Raw genomic sequence first — 18,819 nt, 5'->3', positions numbered from 1 at the left:
GTCCGTCAGATGCTGGCCCCATTGTTTTCCTTTTCTTTCTTGCACACAGATGCTTCTAGCATGTAGGTCTTGTGGGTAGTGGTTGTTTGTCCCCGTTTGCTTGTATTTTGGGTTTTCACCCAGTTTTGTTGCAGATGTTGTCATGGGGTTTTGGCTTTTCTATGTAATTCCTCTATTTTTATGTGGGAGTTTGTTGCTACCATCTTCCAGACTTCTCTAGACCAACATTTCCTGTATAATAATAATACAACTAGGGTGCCCTGACTGATGAGAATTTGACTCTTCGGGGAATTGGTTGGCTAGTGATTCCTTTGGGGACTTGTTTGTACCAGCGAATAACCAAACTATCTGGGGTAGGGGAGAAAAGGGGGGATTTTTGAGCCAAAAAAATTACATTTAAAAATATCAGGGACGCCTGGGTGGCTCATTTGGTTAAGCGTCCACCTTCAGCTCAGGTCATGATCCCAAAGTCCTGGGATCGAGTCCCACATCAGGCGCCCTGCTCAGTGGAGAGCCTGCTTCTCTCTCTGTCTCTGCTGCTCCCCATGCTTGTGCTCCCTTTCTCTCTATCTTTTTCTCTCTCTGGCAAATAAATAAGTAAAATCTAAAAAATAAAAAAATAAAAAAAAACCCCACAAATATCACTTCAGTTCTTTTTTTCTTTTTCTTAAACTATATCAAATTAATGATATACTACCATGAGGGGGAAAATAATCTTTGGAAGTATAAGTTGATAATATTTAGTGATTAAGGGATCTGAGAAAGTTAAAATGTTAATTACCTATATGTTTTCAGACCAGTCATTTTTTCCTCTTTGAGCTCCATTCTTCTTAATCCTTCCCCATGTTCTCCTCTTTTGGTTGGAATATTCTTTTTTTTTTTTTTTTTTAAGATTTTATTTATTTATTTGACAGAGAGAGATGACACGTAGGCAGAGAGAGTGAGAGGGAAGCAGGCTCCCTGCCGAGCAGAGAGCCCGATGTGGGACTCGATCCCAGGACCCTGAGATCATGACCTGAGCTGAAGGCAGCGGCTCAAACCACTGAGCCACCCAGGCGCCCTGGTTGGAATATTCTAATACAGCTGTACTTCAGATATGTTACAGTTGAAAGACGTCTGCACTTAACACTTACTGTGTACCCACCTACCTAGTTTTGCTCTAAATGTTATATCATGGGTTTCTGGTGTTGCTGTCTAATTACCTCCTTTTTATATGGGGATTCAGAATAACCCAGAAACTGCTTCCGCTGCCTCCTTCATCTTCTGCAAATCCTTGAAGTAGTAGTTAAAAAATATTTTGAAGGTACAGCTGATAGAATTTGCTGATGGTTTGAAAATGAGCAGGGTGAGAAGGAAAAAGGAATCAAGCATGACTTCATTTCTTTGAAAAACCTGAATAACTGGGAGAGTGAAGTTGCCATTTATAAGATGAAGAAGATTTGTAGGGGTAATAGCTTAAGGGAAAAATCAGGAGTTTGGGTTTGTAGGCACCCAAGTGGTGAAAGTCAAGTATGCAGTTGGATATCTGTGCAAGGAGTTGATGAGAGAGGCAGGCCTGGGTTGGCCATGTGTTTGGAAGTCATCAGCATATAGATGGGTTTAGAGCCGTGGATGACATTATCCTCAGAGTGAGTATGGTGAGCAGACGAGATCCAAGGACTGTGTCTTGGGGCAGGCCTGACATTCACAAGTCTGGTGGGTGAGGGAGAACCAGCAAAGGAGACGCAGAAGGAGCAACCGGTAAAGTCGGCTCTGCTGTATCCGCTAGGTCTCAGAAGAGTAGTTCTCAATGGAAGCCAAATGAAAAGTGTTTCTGGGAGTCAGGGAGTGATCAGAGGTGTGTTAAATCCTACTGAGATTTTAAGTAAGATGAAAAGTAAGATGAACACTAGGAATGGAATGGACTTGCCAGCCTTGTGGACAGCTGGTCCATCAGTCACCTTAACTTCAGTGGACCACTGGAGACAGAAACTTCGCCAGAGGAGTCTTAGAACAGGAGGCGGAGTGAGGACAGCAGGTATGAGCAACTCCTAAGAGGCATTTTGCTATAAAGATGAGCTGGAAGAGGATGTTAAGTCAAGAGACAGTGGTTTTTGTTTTGTTTTCTTGTGGCGATGTGTTACGAGCATATGAGGCATAGCATACAAACAGGTGTGTGTGTAGCACGCAGACTCTAGCTGGTGAGTGTGAGGCAGCAGCGAAGGAAAAATCGATGCAGGGGAGAGAGGACAACTGCTGTAAGAAAGAAGTCGTCTTGAGGAGGCGAAAGAGGATGGGGTCCGGTGCTCAAATGCAGGGTGCATGGGTCGAGGTGCAGGCAGGTTGGTAGATGTGGGAATAATTTTCTGATTGCTTCTATTTTCTTAATGAAGCAGGAAGCAGAGTCCTCAGCAGAGAGAGTAAAAGAGCCGTTAAGGTGTTCCAAGAGAGAGGAGAAACTGGGTTGTGTGCTGTCTGGCAGAGTAAGAGAGTAAATGGACCCGGAAACTGTAGTACGATCCTTGGGTTTCATTCAGGTCTCACTGAGGTCATGAACTTTAGGTGAAACCAGCCATTGTGGTGAATGGTTTTTTCCAGCCATATTTAATAGCTGGCTAACCAGCTTCCTGATGTGCTGAGGTTTACTTGGGTAATTCCTAATTTTAGCGCATTTCCTGTTTCTACCAAACAACTTTCTGATAAACTTTTTTACAGATAAACCTTTTTTATCTGTAACTCTTTAAGTGGCAGTTTTAGAATTGCTGATTGAAAGGGCATGTTTATTTGTAAAGCTTAGGCTATAAACTCCCAGTGCTCTCCAGAAAAGGACATACCAGTATATTCTCACTAATACTAGTGTCCGTTTTCCCGTGTCCTTGCCCAAGCAGGCAGTGCCGTGTTAAATAAACAGTTAAGCTTGTGCATTGTTACGGTTTTGTGCCAATTTACTAGACAAAAAGTAGGGTGCCTCCTTATTCTAACTTGTTATATTTATTTGACTGCTAGTGAGCATGCATATTATTTCATATTTGTTCTTTTTTTTTTTTTAAAGTTTATTTAATTTTTTTTTTTAGTAATCTCTACACCCAGCCAGCATGGAGCTTAAACTCACAACCCCGAGTGAGCATCCCCTTGAGACTGAGCCAGCCAGGCACCCCTTTTGCAAACTATTTCTTCATGTCCTTTCCTCATTTTTCTTTGGGGACATTTCTTACTAGTTTGTAGGAGCTCTTGATATATATGAATGATAGTAACCTGTCATATACAGGGTAAACTGTCATTGGTGCTGCACATCCCCGTCCCCCCACCCCAGTTTGCCTTTAAAAAAAAAAAGTTTTATTTATTTGACAGAGATCACAAGTAGGCAGAGAGGCAGGCAGAGAGAGAGGAGGAAGCAGGCTCCCCGCTGAGCAGAGAGCCCGACAGAGAGCTCGATCCCAGGACCCTGAGATCAGGACCCAAGCCGAAAGCAGAGGCTTAACCCACTGAGTCACCCAGGCGCCCCCCAGTTTGCCTTTTTAATTTTGTGGGTGTGTTAATGCATAGAAATTAAGTTTATGCTATTGAATCTTTTGATTTCTGCTTTTATATCTATGGTTAGAAAGACTTCCTACCTCAAGATGATATGTCCACCTGTATTTTTCTTAGCTCCATTTAAAACTCTCTGACTTGTATGTCTCTCCAGTTATTTCCTACTCTGATCCACAAAGGTGTATGGCTTGGATTTAGTAGAAATGTATCACCGTTTCTTTTACAGCAAAGATTTGTGGCGAAGATGGACAGGTGGATCCCAACTGTTTCATTTTGGCACAGTCCATAGTCTTTAGTGCAATGGAGCAAGAGTAAGTTAATTTCACACTTTCACGTTTTCGGTTTGGGGTTTGGGTTCACTCAACTACAAAGAATCGATTTTTGAGGACTTAAGTATTTTGAATGTTTACAGGATCTTACAGACACATCTAAGACTACCTTCGCTGTGGTATCTTAAATATAAATTATGTGAACTCTTAAAAATAAAGCACGTTTGTTTTTAGTGTTAGTATTTCCTAAGTTAAAACAATGTTTTAAAATTCTGAAGTCATTTGGCGGTGATTATTAGAGTAGTGTGACTTTTAGAATTTATTTAAGCTATGCACATGTTCGGTTTCGATACCCTAATTTGTTAGTGCACGCTTTAAGCTTAATGGTTGCTCTATTACTAAATCCACATAAATTTGTTGAAACTGCCTCCCAAGTTTTTTGTTTTGTTTTTTTTCAGATGAATTATTGTTGCATGCGCGTAGGGGAAAAAATGTACATATTGATTCATTTAGTATTTATGAAAAGGGTGCTCTTTGCAAGGCATAGTCAGATCAAGTACCTGCTTTGAAGGAAGTTAACAGCCTATTAAGAGGAGTAGGGCATGTTGTTTGGTTACGTGTAATATGAGGTGGCTTGTGTCACATACCAGAGGAAAGCTACAAAGTTTCTAAGAGGTGGGAGAGATTACTTCCAGTCTAGGAACCAGGGACGACACCATGGGAAGGGAGGTAGTGTTGACCTAGGCTTTTAAGATATACAGGCACAGAATGGAAAGAGTATATTTTTCCCAGTTAAGCTCTTTCCTTGGTCGTTCCCTCAAATTTTCCCTTTTTGTCCACGTGCAGGCACTTTAGTGAGTTTCTGCGAAGTCACCATTTCTGTAAATACCAGATTGAAGTGCTGACCAGTGGGACTGTTTACCTGGCTGACATTCTCTTCTGTGAGTCAGCCCTCTTTTATTTCTCTGAGGTAAAGTCTGCATTTCCTTTCACACTCTGTTAGAGCATTCCAGCCTCTAAACTAGAAATGCTGGGGCCCCCCCTCTATAGAAAATAACACGGAAAAGCCAGATCATTTCCAAACAGATCACTGGAATGAAATAATTTTATTATGTTAAGTTATACACCTAATGGCAAGAATCCTTTAATGGCATATCAGTCAGATTAAAGAGAACATGAAAACTCAGTGTAAAATAACTCTAATTTTGAAAACTTAAGTAAACTTCTTATAAGATAAAGCCTATTTTTAATTATCTGGAGCCATTTTAAAACCATCGACTTGATACTTGATTCCAGTGCACACATATTTGTAGACCAGACTTCAGAAGAGAGAAAGAAAAGGAGTAAATTTTTTCCTGCTATCATCACTTTTATTTTAGCCACTTGATAGGATTTCTCAAGCAGTGAGTAGATGAATCTCTTTGAGGCATATTTGTTAGGTTTCAGCAAATGAATTTCTTTTGTTGCAAAAGCAAATGACTATTAAGTAGAGAGGAGAGGATTTTCCGGGCTCACAAAACATTAACGTAGATACACACTTGCACGAGTGTAGATAACGTAGATATCATTATCATAGATACACACTTGCTCTCCCACAAACAGAGCTTTTGGTTGATTTGCTTTCTCACTCCCTCTGTTTCCCATAAGTTTAAGGCCCCATTTGTTCAGGTTCCGGCGGCTGCATGGAGGGATGGAAGTGATGGGGTATAAAAGACTTGGTCTGCTTAGTTTACTTTTTGTATGTTAGCCACTGAGGGACCACGGATCGTCTTTACTATGATCCTGACTCCAGGTCCCTTAAGTTTGTACCCAGCAGTGTGGTGGAGTTTTTGTTAGTTGTTTGTTTTTTCCCCTCTACGAGAATGATTTTCAACTTTTCAGTCACAAGAGCGACTGAATTGCTGACTGGCATGAACTGAACGAGAACATCTGTTTTTGTTTTTGTTTTTTTTGGTATATGTCTTACATTTTTAATGGTTGGGGTTATGGATTAGAGATGGTTAGAGAAATCTGTTGATAGTCTTATTTTCTTCTTCTGTATTTTTCCTTCCTAGTACATGGAAAAAGAGGATGCAGTGAATATCTTACAGTTCTGGTTGGCAGCAGATAACTTCCAGTCCCAACTTGCTGCCAAAAAGGGCCAGTATGATGGACAGGAGGCACAGAACGATGCCATGATTTTATATGACAAGTGAGTTTTATTAATGTATTCAGCATCTGGCAAATATTGAGTATTTGATATGTATATCAGAAGTAAAGACGAACAGGGGCGCCTGGGTGGCTCAGTGGGTTAAAGCCTCTGCCTTCGGCTCAGGTCATGATCCCGGGGTCCTGGGATCAAGCCCGGCATCGGGCTTTCTGCTCTGCAGGGAACCTGCTTTCTCCTCTCTCTCTCTGCCTGCCTCTCTGTCTACTTGTGATCTCTGTCTGTCAAATAAATAAATAAAATCTTTAAAAAAAAAGAAAAAGAAGTAAAGACGAACAAATCCAGTTTTTGCTATCAAGGAGCTCACAGGGAATAGTATAAAAGCTGCTTTTCCTATGGAACGTTTTCGGATTCTTAGGAAAAAATGTTTCTGCTAGGGGAATGGGAGGTTTGTGTGTGGCAAGAAGGACGACGGTGGTGGAGTTAAGGAGGTTTCACAGAAGAAAGATTTGAATTGGAACCAAAATAATGAATTGAATTTTGCTAGCCAGAGAAGGCGGGAAAGAACATTCTAGACAGAGGCATTGGCACAAGCAAAGTCGGAGAAACTTTGGGTGTGGCACTTTCAGGAAACGAGTTTGGGTAAGTAAAACTTGGGTAGGGAATGTAAGAGGAAGATGAAACTAAAGGGAATGTATTGTAAAGAGTATTAGATATCTATGTACAGGTGTATCATACTTCTGGTGCAGATCTGCACAGCCAAGTTATTACTCATTGAATAAAAGTTTTTCATTGAAGTCTTCATTGAAAATGAGAGGATGGCAAAATCTTACAGTGAACAGAACTGAAAACATCTGGTCAGTCGAGTGATAAGTGTGTGGTCCACTGTGTTACCCTTTTTTTTTTTTAAGATTTTATTTATTTATTTGACAGAGACACAGCAAGAAAGGGAGCACAAGCAGGGGGAGTGGGAGAGGGAGAAGCAGGCTCCCCACTGAGCAGGGAGCCTGATGCGGACTCGATCCCAGGTCCCTGGGATCAGGGCCTGAGCCAAAGGCAGACGCTTAACAACTGAGCCACCCAGGCACCCCCAGCTATGTCACTCTTTTAATTTTCATTTAATTTTTCTTAATTCTGTAAAGAAAAGTAATGTGCTATTTGTACCCACAAGCAGCTGCTGAGAGGATAACTCGACAGTGGAGGAAAACCACGGGATGTCAGGGTTGCAGGAGAGCTGAGCGCATCTAGGTCAGCAGTTCCTGAACACTGCTCTGCGGGTCCGTGCTGGGCTGTCTGCATAAGAACCAGCTGGAAGCTTGTTAAAAATAGATTTCCAGCCCTCCGCTCTAAGAGATTCTGATTCAGCACGTTTGAGGCATGACCCAGGAATCTTTATTTTTAGAAGATACCCCAGATGATGCTGATGGGTAGCCAGATTCGGGATCTAGTCTAGTTTTCCCATTTTGCAGACAAAAAAATGAAAACTCTTTTTTCTCAAAGTCACAGGGCAAGTTAGTGGCAGAACTTGAGCTGGATTGCCGTTCTTCATGTTCTCCCAGTGTTCGTTTTAGTATAATACATTTGTGGGAAATATTACATAAGAAACATGGCTAATACGGATTTGGAAAAAGCAAGTGTTCTCTTTTAGAAGTTTGGTCTGGGGTGCCCCAAAATTCAAATCATGGAGGAATATTTGCCAACTTATTTTTATAAGTTGGGAGACTATTGGTTAAAAAAGGCTAATAACAAAAAAAATTTTTTAAGTTTTATTTTAATGCTAAAACAGAAGAGTGGCGCTAGTACGAAGGTCCTGGCCGGAGTTCAGTAGCCCCCCAGAGCAGAGACCCTGCTTGCCCACGGCTCCCATTTTCACATTGGGCGCCATTTTTAAATGAAGATCGCTGTGTGGCAGCCCACGGGCACTGGCACTTTGTCAAGTTCATTGTGCCAGATTTGACTTCACCAATCCCAGTTCTCGAGGTTTTTAAAAGATTGATTGATTTATCTGTTTTAGTTGAGAGGGAGAGTATGAGCAAGCCTATGAGGCGGGGAAGGGGCAGACGGTGAGGGAAAGAATTGAGAATCTCAAGCAGATTCCCTGCTGAGCGTGGAGCCCGACGGTGGGCTCCATCCCGTGACCCTGAGGTCATGACCTGAACCGAAAGCAGGAGTTGGACACTCAGCCGACTGAACCACCCAGGCCCCCATGCCTGTTTGGTTTTGTATCTTCTGAATGTGTCATCACAGTCTTACCTGATCAGTCTTTCTGTTTGTATCATAGACAAGATTTGGAAGTCCCTACAATGCTTGGAAGAGACATGCATATATTTTTTGCTTTTAATCCTTTTTTGGTGTCTACCTTATAATCCACTTAGCAAAACACTAGTTTTGCATCATATCTTAGTGAAGTTAGAAATCTTTGAGTTATCATTGATTACTCCTTTTCCCTTCTACATCCACTCCTCATCAAGTCCTGTCATTTTATCCCAATACGTGAAATCCGTCTACTTGACCCTCAGCGCTATCGTAGTTTGAATTCCTGCATGTTTGACTTGTGCCTTGTAGCTACAGTGGTGTTTTCTCATTGTGTCCGATGCAGAGATCTTTTCTGCTCCCTTTCCAGAGGGAAGAACTGTGTCTTACCCTCTTTTAAGTCCATTTCTGTCTCCCGGGTGTTGAACAGAGAATAGGGGCCCATTAAATATGTGTGATTGGTTTCTTAGTCTCATTGTAGCCTGACCCTAAGTGATCTTGAAACAAGAACTAAGGAAGATGGAAGGACAAAGAAAGGTAGCAAGTTGGCCCAGATAACCTTTGGGGCTTGCAGCATGGCGTCTAGAAGCCGGCCCTCAAGTCCTTCGTCCGCAGGCCGAATCGAGGAGCCTCGCAGAAGAGTAGGTGGCAAAAGTCGCTTATCCCGGCGAGGCAGTTTGGTCTGACTTCGGCTGTCTTTATACCGTAGGTACTTCTCCCTCCAAGCCACGCATCCTCTTGGATTTGATGATGTTGTACGATTAGAGATTGAATCCAATATCTGCAGGGAAGGTGGGCCGCTCCCTAACTGTTTCACGACTCCATTGCGTCAGGCCTGGACAACCATGGAGAAGGTAACCAAGAACTTCAAAACCATTAACCTGCGGGAAGTTTTTACTGGTGAAACCCAGAAAACAGAACACGGGAAAGAACCAAACGTAACAAAATTGGAAAGTTGAAGGAGTGGAGCATAGAGGTTAAGAGCAGAGGCCTTGAGTCTGACTTGCTGTGTGTTACTTTAGCCCTGGTAGGCCAAGTGACCTCAGGCTGTTACTGAAATGCCTTAATTCCGGTTTCCATTATCCTCTAAAGTGCAGATAATGTGGATACTTACCTAAAAATTATTTTAAGGAGGAAAATGAGGTAAGACATGTAAAGTTCTTCTTACTAGCATTGCGTCCAACACATATAAGCATTAAAACACGTTAGTGGCTATTATTACTGCTGTTATTATTAAATTTTCAAAAATAATTAGATAGCAGTATTGGGCAAATTTGCTTAAAATGATCCAAACATTTTATCAGTATCTGTCAACGAGGTTTGAACGCTAGTTTCGTATATTTTAACTTGTATCACTAATAGCTTAATAATAAGGGGAAAAAATAGCTTAATAATAAGGTATTAGACTTTGTGAATGATTTCTTTTTCTCATGAACTAGAGCAGATTTGACCAGGAATCGCACAGAGCCCAGGAGAAGCCCATAAAGTTATGTTGCTTATATAGGTCATGTGTATCTAGGTGGAAAAGGATTAAGTAAGCACTGTTGAATAATACATGTAAAAACTGAATTTCAGAAACATGGAAGAGTTACATATAAAAATCAAATCATTAAAAAGCTCATAGTAAATTGAATAGAGCATCAGCTATTGCCCAGAGATGAAAATTTTTTCATGATTAAAATTAAAATCTTTCTGATCGTAAAGGAAAAGTTCCAAATCTGTATCATATAAAGAATGTAAACTTTCTTAATAAAAGAAAATTAAAATACAGAGAAGAACAATGAAAATATTGATTATAAAAGGTGCATATGTAAAGAACTTACACTAACTTTAAGAATACTGTCAAGTGGGTAAATGAGAAAAAGACATGGATAATTTGTTCATCGGTACTTTGAGAATTTTTGTGTTAGGTATTGGCGTTTCAGTGATAAACAACGTGGCTTCTGCCCTCCAGGACCTCTGTCTGTAACGAAGGCACACATTGAACACAGACGGCTTATAGTCATGTGCGAACTGCTCTGAAGGAAAAGTTGGTAGGAGGAAATGCCAGTAATAAACGTGGAAACTTATTCAGCATCATTAATATTTTTTTTATTGTGTTATGTTAGTCACCATAAAATACATCATTAGTTTTTGATGTTGTTTATGCACCACACCCAGTGCTCCATGTGATCCGTGCCCTCCATGATACCCACCACCAGGCTCACCATGATTTTTAAATGTAAATAAAAACATCCATATTACCATTATGCACTTATTAACAGTGATTTGGAAAAACATACCTGGTGTTGGAAAACCTATGTCAAAACAGATACCTTGATATATTGCCAGTGATATAAACTGACAACATCCTTCTGAAGAGTAAATTGGCCATATATATCAAAGCTAAAACAGGGCGTCTGGGTGGCTCACTTGGTTAAGCGACTGCCTTGGGCTCAGGTCATGATCCAGGAGTCCCGGGATTGAGCCCCACATCGGGCTCCCTGCCCAGCGTCTGCTTCTCCCCTGACCCCTCTCCTCTCATGCTCTCTCTCTCTCTCAAATAAATAAAATCTTCAAAAAAAAAAACAAACTAAAACACTCACACTGTTTAACTCAATAATCACACACCTGATAATTTATCTTAAGGAAATCAATTCAGAAGTAAAAAAAAATAATAATAATATACATAAAGACTTTATAACCAGAAAAATCTCATTTCAGATTAGATCCACTCCCTGCATGTTTTCTGGTCACTAAGAAGTCTAAATATCAAGTCTATGTAATAGTTTTATGGCAAGCTTTTGATGGGGGGAACACCTATAAATTGTACTCATAATTTTAGTCACAACATAAACTGTACACGAAGGGGTAATACTTGGAGTGTAACAAGGAAAAGCAAAGTCCTGTGTGCTAGCTGGTAGAGTTGTGCGTAAAACTTTGTTTTCAAATAAAGCTTTAATTGTATTTGAATTGACCTTTAAAATGATGCTTGTCCTCTCTTCCAGGTCTTTTTGCCCGGCTTTTTGTCCAGCAATCTTTATTATAAGTATTTGAATGATCTCATCCATTCAGTCCGAGGAGATGAATTTCCGGGAGGAAATGTTTCCCTGACTGCCCACGGCTCTCTGGGCCCTCCTGATGACGCTCATCCCGGTGGTCCGGACAGCTCGGCTTCTCAGGTACTCATCAGTTAGCCTTGGCGATCAGAAGAGAGGTGTACGGATCCTTTCCTTCAAATACCAGTAGCAGATACGGTTTGGAAGTTTTTGTTGTAGAAGAAACGAAGTAGAAAAGAAAATTAGCCTGCTCACTCTATGTCTTAATAAACATATCTGTAGTGATTGACAGTGTATTATGTTGGAAGGTACTGTGTGGTTTCATTCAGGCCGTGACTCTGCCCGACACTCCACCTGTGGCTTTCAGTAATCAGATAACACGACATGCATTTATCACCTCTGAAGAGCTCTTTGTGGAATTATTTGGGAAACTTTAGTGACTACATTTGAGATGCTTTTTCTTTTAAGATTTAATTATTTATTAGAGAGAGAGAGCATGTGAGCATGAGCAGAAGGGAGAGAAGGGGGAGGGAGAGGAGGAGAGACAACCCCAAGCCAGACTCCACACTGAGCGAAGCAGACTTGATCTTCCTGAGACCAGACCTGAGCTGAAACCAAGAGTCGGACGTAACCGACTGTGCCACCCAGGAACCCCCCCCTAGAATAATTCTTAGCAATTCTTTTTTTTTTTTTTTTTTTTTTTTGAGATTTTATTTATTTATTTGTCAGAGAGAGTGAGCACAGGCAGACAAAGTGACAGGCAGAGGCAGAGGGAGAAGCAGGCTCCCCGCTGAGCAAGGAACCTGATGTGGGACTCGATCCCAGGATGCTGGGATCATGACCCGAGCCGAAGGCAGCCGCTTAACCAACTGAGCCACCCAGGCGCCCCTTATTAACAATTCTTAATATTATATTTCACTGAAGAGTTTCTGGTTTCATTTTGAACTGTAGTGCCGTTGTACATTTCCTTAATCTTTTTCGGTTTTTTGGAGTGCTTTCCTAGATCAAACCGTATCTGATTCTCCCCCAGATTGGATGAAATGGGTTGTCGCCAAGAGAAGAGATCTAGGAAAATATTAAGAAGTTAACTAATTGTATTAAATCATGCAGTAAGTGTAGAGCCAGAACATGTTCCCTGTCTAGTGTTCTTCAGCATAATGTAGCATAATTATTTTCTCATCACACTGTTGACACATACATAACACTTCAGATTTTTTTTTAAAGATTTTATTTATTTATTTGACAGAGATCACAAGTAGGCAGAGAGAGAGGAGGAAGCAGGCTCCCCGCTGAGCAGAGAGCCGATGCGGGGCTCGATCCCAGGACCCTGGGATCATGACCTGAGCCGAAGGCAGAGGCCCAACCCACTGAGCCACCCAGGCGCCCCACACTTCAGACACAGGGCCTTGGATAAATTTTCTTAGTTTCTGTGACAGTGCTATTTATCACCACAAACAAGGCTCTCCTTAGTACATTTTCTTCCTATTTATATAGCTGGTGACCTGCCGAATGTGGTTGCCATTTTGCTTTTTGAGATAGGCTAGAATGTTTAGTTGTTATTTCAGCACTTAAAAGGTCTAGCTGCTGACCTTAAAATGTATTTTTACATTTTTGGTTGAAGTATAATATATATACAGAAAACTCAGTATATCACAACGATACGTAGCTTGAAGAATTTTCATAAACAGACTTGATCCGTGTATCTAGCATCCAGATCAGGAAACATGACATTATCAGTATGTCATAAACCCCCTTATGCCCTCTTCTAGTCACTGTCCTCCCTGCTAGGATAGCTACTATGCTGATTTTTGATGGCATAGGTTAGTTTTACCTATTCAGTTACATAATTGAAATCAGTCTGTATGTACTCTTTTTTCGGTACAGCTTTATTAAAATATAATTCATATACCATACGGTTCACCCATTCATGTTGTATCATTTAGTGATTTTAGTATATTCATAGAGTTGCTCAGCTGTCACCAAAGCCAGTTAAAGTTTTTCATCTAAGAAACCCCGTGTCCTTTAACTAATACCATCCATATCCTCCAGTTCTTCCAGCCCTAGGCTACTGCTAATCTACTTTCTGTCTCTATAGATTTGCCTATTCTGGACATTTCATATAATGGGGACCATATGATGTATGGTCTTTTGCAGCAGCCTTCTCTCATTTAGCGTGCTGTTTTCAAGGTTCAGCCATGTTTAGCATGTATCAGCACTTTATTCTTTTTTTTGTTTGTTTTGTTGTTGGTGGTGGTGGTTTTAAAAAAAAAAAAAGTCATTTACTAGAGAGAGAGAGAGAGACAGACAGACAGACAGCATGAGCTAAGGAGAGGGGCAAAGGGAGAAGGCAGACTCTGCACTGAGCGGGAGGCCTGACACTGGGCCCAGTCCCAGGACCCTGACATCATGACCTAAGCCAAAATCAAGAGTCCAGCGCTCAACTGATTGAATCACCCAGGCACCCCAGAACTTTATTCCTTTTATGGCCAAATCATACTCTATTGTACACACATACCACATTTTGTTTATACATCAATTGATGGACATTTGGGTTGATTCTGTCTTTTGATTATTACAAATAATGCTGCTGTACAAGTTTTTGTGTGGATATAGGTTTTCATTTCTCATATATATACACACATACACACACACACACACATACACACACACACACACACATATACACACACACGTAGAAGTAGAATTCTTAGCTCAAATGATAACTGTTTAACTCTGTCTTAATGACCTTTGCTTGGGTAACAAGTTTTGAAATCAGGAAGGAAGTGAGTCTTCCCATTTAGTTCTTCTTTTTCAAGATTGTTTTGACTATTGGAGGTCCTTTGAGTTTTCAAATGCATTTAAGGATCAGTTTGTCAACTTCTGTGAAGATTCCAGCCAGGATTCTGATGGGGAAGTACATCAGTTCCATCGATCTATTTGGGACGAATTGCCATCTTAACGATGTTAAATATTCTGACCCATGAACATAGGATACCTTTCATTTATTTCAATTCTTCTTTAATTTCTTCCAATAACATTTTGTAGTTTTCAAGTATCAGTTTTGTATTTCTTCAGTTTCTTTTAAATATTTTATTCTTTTTGATACTATTATAAAGGGAATTTTTTCTTATATTTTCATTGTAAGCATATAGATATACAATTTTTTTTAATTGAGATAAAATTCACCTAACAAAGTTAACTATTATAAAGTGTCTAATTTGGTGACATTTAGTATATTCAGTGTTGTGCAACTGTTACCACTATCTGGTTCCAGCCTTTTTCATCGCCCCAACTGGAAACCTCGCAAATGGAACATTAAGCAGTCACTCCCCATACCCACCTGTATTTTCTTCTAAGAGTTTTAGGCCTTTGGTCCATTTTGAGATAGTTTGCATGTTGTGTGAGGTAGGGCCAACTTTATTTTTTTTTGCATGTGGATATCTAGTTGTCCCAGAACCATCTGTTGATAGAACTATTCTTTTATCATTGAACGATCTTAGCATCTTTGTCAAAAATCATTTGACGTTAGATACACCAGTTTATTTCTGGAACTCTCAGTTCTACTACATTGATCTACATGTACCTCACACCAGTACTACGTTGTTTTGATTACTGCAGCTTTACAAGTTTTGAAATCAGGACTGTGTGTCGTCCAACTTTGTTTTATTCACTTGTCAGATTATTTTGGCTATTCTGGGTCCCTTGCAATTTCATATGAATTTTAAGATTGGGTTTTCATTGACTCTGAGATTCCTTTGGGCTGTATTGCCGTTTTAACAGTATTAAGTCTTTTTCCAGTCCATGAACGTGGGATGTCATCCATTTATTTAAGCTGTCTTTAATTTCTTTCATCATTGTTTTGTGGGTCTCAGTGTACAAGTTTTGTATTTCCATGGGTCTTTTTTTTCCTGAATATTTTATTCTTTTTGATGCCATTATAAATAGAATTATTCTTAATTTCATTTTCTTATTCTTCATTGGTAATGCATAGGAATAAACTTTCTATGCTGTTCTTGTACCTTGTAACTTTACTAAATTCATTTGTTAGCTCTAACAATTTTCTTTTGGATACTTTTTTTTTTTAATTTATTTGAGAGAAAGAGAGTGAGCGAGAAGGAGAGCGCAAGCCGGGGGTGTGGGGAGAAGCAGAGGGAGAAGCAGACTTCCCCACTGAGCGGGGAGCCCAGTGCAGGACCCGAACGGACCCACAGGGGGCGCTTAGCCAACTGAGCCACCCAGGCGTCCTGGTGCCTCTTTTTAATTATTTACCTTTCTTGGTACATAAAGAGAACCCCCTCCCCCACACTGTAGGGTGTGTTCTATAATAAGTGTCTGTTCAGTTTTTATTTTAATTTAACCTATACCTCAGTCATGTATATTAAGCACATTCCCATCTTTTGTTATTTTAAACAATGCTACAGTGAATAATATTCTTGTATATTAGTCATTCTGTGGAGCTAAGTCTGGCTGTAATTGAATTTTTAGAGGTGGAATATCTAGGAAAACCCGTGGCTCTGGTATTGCCTAGAAATACCAATTCTGACTTTTTTGTGGGATGAGGAGTGGGAGATGATATGCTGGAGGGGAACTTACTATACTCATCTAGCTGGTCATTTTAGAAATTTTCTTTAGCTTCTCCTTTGTCACTTAGCCTCACCGAAAGTCAGAAGTATTCATGTTTATTTGTAAAAGTTAGCTGAACTGTGTCTGGGTGGATGCGAGTCCTGAACACTTGGGAGTGTGACACCCGTGAAGATAGCGTGTTGGTTGGACCTTAGATCATGAAGAAAACAGATTTGGCAATAAATGTGTATGTTGTACATTGTAATACTGTACTTTCCTCCCGTAGTTGTATTTTGAGGTGTAATTTCATAATCATTGCTGTTCAGCATCCCCATAATGATGAAGTCGAGTGAGAATTACGTGTATTTCAAATACCGAAGATTTTGTACAACTCTGTCATAATCCAAACTTAGGACTGTTTGATTCCTGAATAACTATTAATTTTACAATTTCTCTTGCAGTCCAGTATGAAAAAAGCCAGTGTTAAAATTCTGAAAAATTTTGATGAAGCGATAATTGTGGATGCTGCAAGTCTGGACCCAGAATCTCTGTATCAGCGGACATACGCGGGGTAAGTTTAACTGGTGTCGAGAATTTTTACAAGTCTACTGAATTTTGCATCTTGTATTTTTTTATTTAAAATTTAATAATTGTTTCTAGTCTACTGTTACATTTTTACATGGAGTATACGGTAGACCAGTTAAGAGTGGAGGCTCAGGAGCGACTTCCTTGGTTTTAATCTTGGCTCCGCCACTTATCGGCAAACTTCTTAACTTCTGTGTCTTGGTTTTTTCATCTCCACTTCATTGGGTTGTTTATGGGATTAAAAGAGGTACATGAAAAGCATTCGTAACCATGCCAGGTAGCTAGTAAACCCTCCATAAATACGACCATCATCATTCCCCCACACTAGGCAAGGCTGATGAGTATCATGTTTGTATGACGTTCTAGGCACGGTCTCTTCTCATATTTCATTTGGTTCATATGTTAGCTATTTCAAAGTCTCTATCTTAAAACTAAAAATGAAAATAAAAGACAAACCATAAGTGACTCTTAATCTCACAAAACAAACTGGGGGTTGCTGGGGGGAGGTGGGGTTGGGTGACGGGGAGAGGGGTTACGGACATCGGGGAGGGTATGTGCTATGGTGAGTGCTGTGAAGTGTGTAAACCTGGCGATTCACAGACTTGTACCCCTGGGGATAAAAATACATTATATGTTTATAAAAAAATAAGAAATAAAAGATACAAATTCTGGTTTAAAAAAAAAATTTTTTTTTTTAATGAAAATAAAAACCAAAGACGCCAGCATCATTTATTATGGACTAACTAACGAAAATGGAATAAAATTATTTCTGCATTTAAGAATTGGGTGTTTATTTTATCCTGTAACGAAGGACATCAGTTCATAGCACATGCCACTACCAGCCTTTACCACAGATCGAATCATAAAATCACTAACTCTTTCCTAACATGGCCTGATGAGCCTATTAACCTGTGTCAGTTCTCGATTACCCTACCCCAACCCCAGTCCTGGCAACACCATAAAAAAGGGATTTCAGCATGTTTAATCAGTTCTATCAGGAGGTAACAGTGATGCTTGGGAGACCAAGGAATCCTGGAAAGCACTGGGAAGTACATAGAGGCCTGTTTGACCACGTTGTCTTCAAGAAGCCCAGTGTGGCTGAGTCGGTGTCGTAATCCTTAGCTTGTCTTTCCGAAAATGGTGGACAGTCAGCCTCTTGGATTTAATTAGCAAAGGTTGTATTTATTAGGGAATGGTTGGTTCATCTACTTACAGCCTTACTTAAGACAGTCTGTTGGGGTGCCTGGGTGGCTCAGTCAGTTGAGCGGCTGCCTTGGCTCACGTCCTGATCCCAGAGTCCTGGGATTGAGCCTTGCATTGAGCCTGCTTCTCCCTCTCCCTGCCACTCTCCCTGCTTGTGCTCTCTCTCTCTCATTCTCTCTTTCTCTGTGTCAAATAACTAACATCTAAAAAAAACAAGTGTCAGCTGCAAGATGGTTTACTTCTGTAAGTTTGTTGGTGTGTAAAATAAATACATTTTAACAGATAGTGTATAAAATGGGTCAGAAATAGAGAAATAATTATTTTTCTTCATCTTTAAAGATAGTTTTCAGTGTTCATTTTAGCTTTATGGTCTTGGCATCTTCTTGAAATTTTTCTGAAAGGAGACAAATTTGTATCCGTTGGTGTATTGCAACCACATGTGAAACGATGACTTTCTAGGAACAGTAGCCCTAAAGTAAGACCCACTGTGCCCAAAGTGAAATAATACCTTGGCATCACAGAGTTTCTTTTTCTTTTTTACCTCTTAATTACAAATACATTAATACCTTATAAAAATTAAATTGATAGATAAAGCTAATGTCCCCTGTGGTCACACACACTACTACTCATTCTCTCCCCTTCCTACTCAGGATAATCACTGTTAACATTATGGTGTGTATTTTTGGTTGCTTATATCTATGTAATTGACATCACACTCTACTCGGTATCTTGTGCTTTCACTCACAGTGAGTTCTGGAGATTTTTCTTTGTTAGTTTATACAGACTTATCTCATTTTAACTATGTGTAGTATTCTACATACAGTATTAATTACAGCTCATCACCGTGGCCACTATTCGGCCCTTTTGGTATTGATGAGTATTGAAGGTGTTCGCAGTTTTTCACTGTTATACACAGAATAGCAGAAGACTTCCTTTTATTATGCTTCCTTATACCAAGAAGCAGATTTTAAGTTTTAATAGATCTTACTGATTTACCCTGTAAAGTATATATATTTTGCATTCTTACCGCCCATTAATAAAAATACTAATTTTCTTCACATCTTTATTGACATTAAATAACATCAGATATTTGACTTTTTACCAATCTGGACTACTGCTCCTGAGAGTAAGCTGCTTTCGGCATTTTGTTGGTAGTTCAGGTTTTCCTCCTATGAACTGACTGTTGTCTCCTTTTTATGTTTTTCTCTTGGATGATTTCTTAGTGACTTACTGGAATTCTCTATGTTTTTTA

The 18,819-nt window shown here is 39.9% G+C and overlaps 1 protein-coding gene across 2 annotated transcripts in view; it reads left to right on the top strand.

Annotated features, from left to right (window-relative positions):
- AKAP10 (A-kinase anchoring protein 10) overlaps positions 1–18,819 on the top strand; it is an 81,776-nt gene that overhangs the window by 44,164 nt on the left and 18,793 nt on the right. For both annotated transcript variants that reach the window (XM_045984291.1, XM_045984292.1), the window contains exons 6-11: positions 3,737–3,821; positions 4,626–4,749; positions 5,834–5,970; positions 8,888–9,032; positions 11,166–11,339; positions 16,241–16,350. In XM_045984291.1, coding sequence (XP_045840247.1) covers positions 3,737–3,821; positions 4,626–4,749; positions 5,834–5,970; positions 8,888–9,032; positions 11,166–11,339; positions 16,241–16,350 — 775 coding nt within the window. The remainder of the gene's footprint in view (positions 1–3,736; positions 3,822–4,625; positions 4,750–5,833; positions 5,971–8,887; positions 9,033–11,165; positions 11,340–16,240; positions 16,351–18,819) is intronic.

The sequence above is a fragment of the Meles meles genome, chromosome 18 (genome assembly GCF_922984935.1).
Source record: "Meles meles chromosome 18, mMelMel3.1 paternal haplotype, whole genome shotgun sequence".
Lineage (NCBI taxonomy): Eukaryota > Metazoa > Chordata > Mammalia > Carnivora > Mustelidae > Meles > Meles meles.
This window is presented reverse-complemented; position numbering and strand designations above follow the sequence as displayed.